Source organism: Xyrauchen texanus, chromosome 12, assembly GCF_025860055.1.
Source record: "Xyrauchen texanus isolate HMW12.3.18 chromosome 12, RBS_HiC_50CHRs, whole genome shotgun sequence".
In the NCBI taxonomy this organism is placed as follows: domain Eukaryota; kingdom Metazoa; phylum Chordata; class Actinopteri; order Cypriniformes; family Catostomidae; genus Xyrauchen; species Xyrauchen texanus.
The window spans coordinates 3,990,234-3,999,638 of record NC_068287.1 but is presented as its reverse complement, the minus strand read 5'-3'; the positions used below and the strand labels follow the sequence as shown (position 1 = coordinate 3,999,638).

The following is a 9,405-nucleotide window of genomic DNA, read 5'->3' as shown; positions in this document are numbered from 1 at the left end:
ATCTGGTAGTAATGATCATGTATAAATGTAACATCTGGATGGACTTTGAAGTCAGTCAAGACTTCATATTAAGTAAAACTACATGCAGGGTCACATGGATATCTTCAGAGAAATAAAGACTGATCCATTAGTTAAAGATTAATTTGTTTGTTTTTTCCCTGAAAGTCAAAAATGCACACAACAGTGTCATTTCCATTCTGTATTGTGTTTAATAAAATTGTGCTTATTTTTTTTATAGTTTTTTTATGTTTTTGAAATAAAATGGCCTACTCTTTTTTTCTTGCTAAGGGTAATTTCATAGCTAACAATTTATGTATCATAAATACACACAATTAAATCATACTTTTTGTATTATTTGGCAAAATGATTAGAAATTATGCCCAGTAAAAATATTCTGCTCACAAGTGATAGTTACCTTATATTTTCTTCAAACATCACTTGCCTCATATTTTATCTCAAGGACGCTCTTCACTGACACTTTGTCCACTTGGTTAAGAAATACACTTACTTTGAAAAACGAAAAAGAAAAATTATACTGAATACATCATTCAAACATTCACAGTGAAGGTTGGAAAATATATGTGAACCCCTAGACTAATGATGTCAACAAAAGCTAATTAAAGTCAGGAGTTGGCAAACCTGGCATCCATTTAATGAAACAAGATTGGAGGTGTGGGTTAGAGCTACTTTGATTCATAAAAAGAACTCAAACATTTTGAGTTTGCTACTCTCAAGAAGCATCTGCTGACGTTGACCTTGCCTCACAAAAAACAGATAAGAACACCTATGATCAAGAATTGTTGCTTTGCATGAAGCTGGAAAGGCATACAAAGTTAGATATTCTTCTGCTCACAGTTAGACACATTTTCTATAAATGGAGATGATTTAGTACTATAAGTACTCTCTCTCGAAGTGGCCATCCAGCCAATATGACTCAAAGGGCACAACACAGAATGCTCATTGAGGTAAAAAAGAAACCTAGAGGGATAGCTAAAGACTTGAAGAAATTATTGGATCTAGTTTACATCTCTGTTCATGAGTCTACTATACAGAAATCATTAAACAGGTATGTGTCCATGGCAGGACACAATGAAGGAAGCCACTTCTTTTCAACAAAAACATTTCTGCGCATCTGAAGTTTGCCAAAGACCACCCTGATACTCTACAATGCTACTGAGAAAATGTTTTGTGGACTGATGAAACTAAGGTTGAATTGTTTGGGAAGAATGCGGAGCACTGCGTATTAGTGTCCGCCTGATATATCGGTCGACCGATATTAGCCTTTCACCGATACCGGTATCGCCGTATATGTTTACCGATAGGCGCAGATATGAATTCTTTTTTTCTGAACATATAATGCAGAAAACAAGGATTTAGAATTGGTGTCATTATGTAGTTTGTCCAGCAGAGCACACTCTGACTCCACTGTTTACAGAGCTGATGGTGGTTCTGCAGACAGGGCGGCGTTGAGCTGTGCGGAAATGAGCGGTCTCTTCATGGTAAGTTGCTAACTAGTTTGTGAAAAACATACTGGAAAGTTAATAAACTATGACCCCATCATTTTATATAGCTAATATAACATTAATCTTATCCTGACAACCATGTCACTCATGTAGATCACATCGGTCTGCTGTTAGCCAGCTATAGTTGGTCAGTGCAGTAAGTAATGTAGTAGATTGAAAGGTAAACATCAGAGAATCTTTTTGCAGCTCAGCAGACAACGGTGTGGTGGTGGATTGCGTCTGTTGAGTGTTGATTTCATGCTACAATGTTACCCAGTTGGTGAGACCCAATACTGGTCCATATTTTACTCTCCGTGACGAGCTTAGAGCTAATTAGCTAACCACGTAGCTACTTTCATTGCTCGTCTGCTGAGTGGAAGCTAATGTGTTAACATGTATCACCAAACTGTTTTGTTCAGGATTCACAGTTCGTCACCCCCTTCAACCGAACAATTCCAGTCATTGCATTTACAAAACGTAATATTTAAAAGTCTGGTTTTCCACCATTGAACGTTTCCCTGAAGAATACGGTGAATATATAGCAGAATACGGTGTCTGCAGTATTAATATAGTCAACTGATCTAGCTAAACATTACTGATGTTTATTTAGCTATTTACTGTATTTTTATTTATTCTTTATTTTAATGGTCAGCAACTGACTGATACTGAACATACAGTACTGATGATTTTAAAGCTATTTATTGTATTTTTCAGTGTTCAATTCTGGAATTTGTTGACTATGTATAATAATGTCAAATATTCTTTGATAAAAATAATTAAGAAAGCTGCCTTCCGAGTACCTTTAATAATCATATCGGTGCAAAATACACATAGAAAATGTCTGATTTTATTCCAGCTCAAACATGAACTATTTCAGCCACCATATTGTTATTCTGTGAATTTACCCCCTCTAAAATCGGTATCCGTCTCAAAAATCCCATAACGGTCGGGCTCTACTGCGTATGGTGTGAAAAGGGCACCACACACCAACATGTTATCATCATCCCAACAGTGAAGTACAGTGGCGGGAGCATCATGATTTGGGGCTGCTTTGCTGCTTCAGGACCTGGACTTCACTGTCCAGGTCCTGAAGCAATCATCGAGGGAACACTTTAATTTTTATTCTGCAAAACAATGAGTCATGAGGCAGCGAATGCCTGGTGTGACGTTCCCTCAGTAGCTGATTGGCTGAGAGATTGACAGATGCATAAATACATTCATTATGTTTGTGCTAAAGAGAAATTTTACAGTATTTCCAAATCCACTAGTTATAGTTCACCCAAAAATGAAAATTTTTTTAGAAAAATATTTCAGCTCTGTAAGTCCATACATTGCAAGTGAATGGTGATCCGAATTTTGAAGGTCCAAAAAGCATATAAAAGGCAGCATAAAAAATGCATAAGACTAAATCCATATTTTGAAGCAATATAAGTGTGGGTGAGAAACAGATCAATATTTAAGTGCGTTTATACCATCAATTCTCCTCCCTGCCCAGTAAGTGGCGATGTGCACAAATAATGCAAATCACCAAAAACAAAAGAATGTGGAAGTGAAAATGGAGATTGATAATGAAAAAGGAATGAAATATTGAACTGTTTCTCACCCACACCCATCCAATTGTTTCTGAAGCTATGGATATAACCACTGGATTCATACAAAACACAGCTGGATTTTTAAGCTGCCTTTATATCCTTTTGGAGCTTCAGAGTTCTGGTCACCATTCTTATGGATATTCTTCTAAATATATTTGTTTGTGTTCAGCAGAAATAAAGCCACACATCTGGGATGGCATGAGGGTTAGTAAATGATGAGAGAATTTCTATTTTTGGGTGAACTATCCCTTTAAATTCAAGTGATGGCAAGATTTGCATTTAATGGGAGTATTATTACCTGGTGTACCTGGTAGGGTACAATGTATATTAAAAAATATGTATAAGGAGCAAATACATGGCTAACAATTATACATTATCAGTGATTAAGTATCAATAGTCAATAAATATATACTATTAAAATAAAATGTATTGGAAATAAAAAATAAATAAAAATTGTTTACAAATCTAGGGTTCATGCTTTTTCTTTTTTTTTAACCAGTGCAAGGTATGTTTTGTACAAAGTGTTATTTTGTTCCTGAAAAATGTAATAGTTTTAATGACGGCAGGCTTGGGGTAGCGGCTCCGAATTTACGAATTCTGCTAGTTAAAGGCGGCTAGTAAAGCGGCTCCGAATGTACGAATTCTGCTAGTTAAAGGCTAGTCTCATTAATATTAATACAATTACACGTGGGTTTTGGACTTGGTTTGTGAATATTAATTAGGTACGTTGACTAGGAGGCAACGTCAGCATAGCGTAATCAATATTCATCAAGTCTTCGCCGTAGTAGGATCGGTAAATTCTCGGGGGCGGGGCGAGTGTGATGACGTGTAACGGTCTCGGTGAAACACAGATGCCCGGGTGTCTGGAGCGCTGTTTCGGCTGGATGTTATTGATCCACGCCAGTGAATGAACGGAGAAGCGCGTTACACTTTTTGGTATTGGGATATAAAAGCGAATCGATAGAATATATCAGTTTACACCGTTTACTCCAGTTAAAACAGGACGCGTCTGTACAAGCAGCATATACAAGCCTCATTATAAAGAATATTTCTGTCTGGAGCGCGTTCGCATCACTACATTACTGTTTCTTGAATTTATCTGCAGATATGGACGAGGATAATCAAGGTAAGATCCTCAGGTTTATTATGCATGAGAAATGTGTGGAAATCTACACACACAATACTGTTATGGGTTAATATGGCATTAGACACCGATGTGCCGGATCAATATGAGCACATCATCACAGTCATCGTTTATTTTGTGCAACCATAAATCAGCAAAGAAAATGTCAATGGCTCAGTTTGTATCTTATGATGATCGTAATTACAGCACTCAGTGTACTTGCTTTATTTTTTTATATAATTGTGTTATACATACTTTTATATTTATTATTTGTATATATTGTTGTTTAAATTTTGTTTTAAATGGTTGTAGTATTGGCAGTGTTACAGTTGTAATTTCGTTGTCTTATGACATTAAAGCTCTTTGTTTTTAAGGCCAAACAAAGTGTTTCAAACAACATATTGCATATAAAATTCAACAATATCGATTACACTCACTTACTGTAATTGTAACTGTATTATATTTGCCCATGGTCTGAATATAGTATACTACTACTAAAGATCCAGGGCTCAGAAGTGGAGATCTAAGATCTTAGATGGGTCAGCAGAGCAGAAATTGTTTCAGTCAAATGATAAACTTGAGTTACTGTTGGTGCAAATATCAGAGCATATGGAATGACCTACATGTCAGTGTTTGTCAAAAGGGACTGAGCTGATATGTTTATTGATTTAATCTAGTCAACACCATATTCCCAAAACTCTGTTTCTGGAGTAGAACACATATTTCCACCAACTTCCACTTTTATCCAAATACACAGAGGAACAAGATATGTTGGGCTGCTCTATGGCTGAGTGATGCATTCATGGTGGGTTCATCTATTCAAATGAGATCACTTATTTAAACATTGAGGGTGGTTGGAAGTTTGTTGGCAAACAGATTAGAACTAAAGTTGTATTTTCTAATGAAAACGTGAGTGGTTCTTTCTCATGTGAAACTCACTAATTATGCTAGGATGTTGTGAGTGGTTGCCAGGGCGTTGCTATGTTGTTGGGTGTTCTGGAGGTTTCTGTGACATTGTTCAGTGGTTGATAGGAGTAGGGTGTTCTGGGGGGTTGCTAGAGCGTTGTTAAGGCGCTCTGGGTGGTTATTGGGGCATTGCTAAGTGGATGCTAGGATGTTGGTGGGGTATTCTGTTTCCATGTGGTTGATAGGGTGTTCTGGGGGTTGCTAGGGGGTTGGCATGGTTTTTTGTGTGGATGCTAGAGCGTTGTTAGGGTGTTGCTAAGTGGATGCTATGATGTCAATAGGGTGTCTTTGGTGGATGGTAGGGTGTTGCTAAGTGGATGCAAGATGTCGGTAGAGTGGTGTAGGTAGTTGTGAAGGCATTGCCAGGGTTAGGTAGGTAGGGTGTTCTTGGGGTTGCTTGGGGATTGTTAGGGTGCGCTGGGTGGTTGTTAGGACATCGTGATGTTTTCTGGGTTCTTGCTAGAGAGTTGTTTGGGTGCTCTGGGTGGAAGTTAGGGCTTTTACTTAGCTGTTGCTGGACATCAGTAGGGTGCTCTGGATGGTTTCTAGGACATTTTTAGCAGTGGTGTGTGGTCAGGCCCTTCAAATCCTTCAGAAAAGGGGTGACATGAGTTAAGACGAAACGTTATTCAAACTATGAAATGTTCTTTCCCTCGTTTATTCCACAATATGTTTCAAACTTAAAATGTTTTATGTCGACTACCTTAAAGGGTTAGTTCACACATAAATTATCCCATAATTGACTCACCCTCAAGCCATCCTAGTTGTATATTACTTTTTCTTTCAGCCAAACACAATCAGAGTTATATTAAAAAGTATCCTGGCTCTTCCAAGCTTTATAATGGGAGTGAATGGTACCTTAGATTTTGAAGCCCAAAAAAAGTTACAAAAAACTATAAATCACTGGCTTCCGGTAACGGCATACGACGTAGGCGTAGTGTAAGCTCCGGTGAAAAGTGACGAATGCGAAAGCACTGAGGATAGAGGTAGCAAGTTAACGTGCGGACAGCCATTACCAGAAGCCATTGATTATGGTTTATAAAGATATAAATATGGATATTTTGCTTACAAAAATTTATTAAAAAAAAAACTTAAATGTCTTCTCATTGTTTCTCCTGATGGCGTTTGAAGCTGATGATGAATAGTGATACAGACAGAGCAAGCAGTCTTAAAATTGGTGGATGATTTTACTGGGAATAATCCGATTGACATCATTTTCTTCAAACGAATGGACTATTGACAACTTTCCTGTGATGTGTTCAATCGTAAATGCCAATCAAACTGGTTGTATTGAAGGGCTACCTGATTAATGCACTGCATGCCACTGATTTTAAGGGTGGTTGCTAGGGCATCACTAAGTGGATGCTAGGATGTTGGTAGGGTGTTCTGGGTGTTGCTATGGTGTTGTTAGGGTGTGCTGGATAGTTGCTAGGACATTGTTAGAGTGTTCTGTGTGGCTGTTAAGGCATTGATAAGTGGTAGGTAGGGTGTTCTGGTGGTTGCTAAAGCATTGACAAGTGGTTGGTAGTGTGCTTTGGGTGGTTGCTAGGGTGTTTGCCAAGTGGTTGCGAGGATATTAGTAGGGTGTTCAGGGTGGTTACTAGGGCACTGGCAGGTGGTTGGTTGGGTGTTCTAGGGGTTATGAAGGCATTGTGCTCTGGGTAGTCGCTAGGGTGTTACGAAGGCATTGTGCTCTGGGTAGTTGCTAGGGTGTTACGAAGGCATTGTGCTCTGGGTAGTTGCTTGGGTTTTGTTTGGTGTTCGGAGTTGCTGCTAAGGCATTGTTTGGGTGCTCTTGGTGGTTGTTAGGGCATTAATAAGTGGTTGCTAAGACATTGGTTGGGTATTCTGGATGGTTGCAAGGGCATTGCTATGCTGTTACTTTCTGGCTCAAGTTGCTTTCTGTTGCTTGTCCATGCAAAAGTTGTTGCCACAATACTAAGGCAAGGGTCATCAACAGGGGCTCTGTGATTCCCAGGGAGTCCACGGTGGTACCGCAGGGGATCCGCAAATTATTGCTTGATCCACCATTGTCATTTGTAATAATCAATCATTCACTTGCGAGTGACAGTGAGAGAGAGAAGTATTAATTTTTGTCTATCCACATGTTGAAGTCCTTCGCAGCTGCATGCCAAATCTTAGTGTGACTAAACAGTGCTTGTCAGTGGAAGTGCGCAGCCCAGACAAACCCTTCACATGACCACCACTCATCACAAGCCACTCATTGCGTGACACACATCAGGTTTCGCAGCACTGCAGTGGAGGGTGGCATGAGTAAAACCCATCTGCTTTGCGGTGGTCACGCTGTGAGGTTGAGCAGATGACAGCCAACACATCATAAGAAAGTGTTTCACCGCTGTTCAAATGCACTTTGGATTTGAACACTAACCCATCTGAAAGGACTAAACAGGGGCGTTGCTAGGATCTTGATACATTGGGGGCTTAGCCCAGCTCCACTGATGTAGCTCCACTACATCCCTGAATAACTTTAATTTACACATCGTGTTTCAATCGCCAAATCAGATGTATAGGCTACTTCATCTACATTCGTCACGAGAAACGGATTATGGCTCACAAAATGGATTAGCTATAGGCGAAATAGTAAGGTCCCACGTACTTTATATATACAGTACATGTTCTGCATTAATACCACAGTGAGTAACTTACAGGGCTAGTAAGTTAGACCAGGGTTTGCTTAAGAGCCTTCACCGACCTGAGCTTAATGATGAGGGAACGGCGCCAGTAGATAACTGTTCTTGCCTTCCTCGTATCGTTCATGACTCCTTATTTTACTTTTTAAAAAGTGTCTAATGTCCATAATAGCTACCACCAGAAGCCACAAACAACAATGACAGTCAAGCCCTAAAGCTGTAAGTTAACCGATGACTCTTTCAGGCTCTCTCCTCTGGTGCACACTCTAAATACAAGCATTCTGTAACCATAGTAACTTTGATCTGCTTGAACACATTTTAATCGTCTTTAATACATGATTCGAAGGATAGATTAAAAGACCGGTACATTTTTTAAATAAATACAAAATTATTAAAAAATAATAATAATTATCAATAAATTCAATTTTTTTGAGATCCGGGGCTATAAAAAAAACATCCGGGGCTGAAGCCCCGGATGCCCATGTCTAACGACGCGCCTGGGACTAAATATTAAATGAAACAAATGACAATAAAATGCAAAGTAATCTCTTCAGTAATCAAAATACTTTTTGAATGTAACTGTATTCTAATGACCAATTATTAAAATTATAACTATAGTGGAAAACAGTTCATTATATTTTTTATTTTAAATACGTATTCCCGTTACATGTATTTCTTTACTCCCCAACACTGATGACAGCCTACACTTTTTTTTTATTATTAGTTGCTTTTTTCTTTCAGAACATAGTTGCCGCTGAGATAATCAAGCTGGCCTTATGCTGGTTTTAGCTAGTCGCCCAGCCTGGTCATACAGTAGCTAGTCAGGCTGGTTTTAAAGGGTTTTGAACACTTTTTTTTAGCTGGCCAGGCTGGTCATGCTGATCTTAGCTGGAAGGTGGTCTTAGATGGTCAGGCTGTTCTTATCTTGTTAGTGTGGTCTTGGCTGGTCAGCCTGGCCAAGCTGGGAGGCTAGCTGGTCTCCCAGCCTGACCAGCAAAAAGTGTTCAAAACCTCTCTGAAACCAGCTAACTGACCAGCTGGGTGCCCTGCTAAAACCAACCAACCAGCTTAGGCTGGTTTTAGCTGGTCTTTTCAGCAGGGACAGAAGAGGTCTGCAACATTTTTGCATGAAGTGACATTTTACATTTCCACTGTTAATCCCTGTGCCAAACCTCCTCCAAAAAGAAAGAAAAAGACAGCCAGATAGATAGACAGACAGACCCTGTCCATGCAGAATAAAACAACTATAAAGGTTACTAAAATGGAGTCTTCATCTCATGTGAATGATCGATTTTTTACATATATTTCAAAATTACTGTTCATTTCACAGAGTAAAAATTTGTAATGAGTCACCTTCTTTATGTGTGGAACGTTAAGGACCATATATCCCAGCTTGTTTCTCTCACTGGCAACTATTTATTTACACCAGGCAATTAAGCTATTGTTCTGAAAGCAAAAAGCAACTAATAATAAAAAAATCATTATATGATTATTTCAACAGCTTTGCAATGTAAACATCATGATGTATGTATATACAATCATATGGTACCGTAGCACCATACACATTTTTA

At 38.8% G+C, this 9,405-nt stretch overlaps 1 protein-coding gene across 1 annotated transcript in view; it reads left to right on the top strand.

Annotated features, from left to right (window-relative positions):
- The first annotated feature begins 3,936 nt into the window (after positions 1 to 3,936).
- LOC127653136 (cytohesin-3) overlaps positions 3,937 to 9,405 on the top strand; it is a 63,036-nt gene continuing 57,567 nt past the window's right edge. Inside the window, exon 1 of the mRNA XM_052139688.1 lies at positions 3,937 to 4,220. Within this exon, the coding sequence (XP_051995648.1) occupies positions 4,202 to 4,220 (19 nt within the window). The 5' untranslated portion in view covers positions 3,937 to 4,201. The remainder of the gene's footprint in view (positions 4,221 to 9,405) is intronic.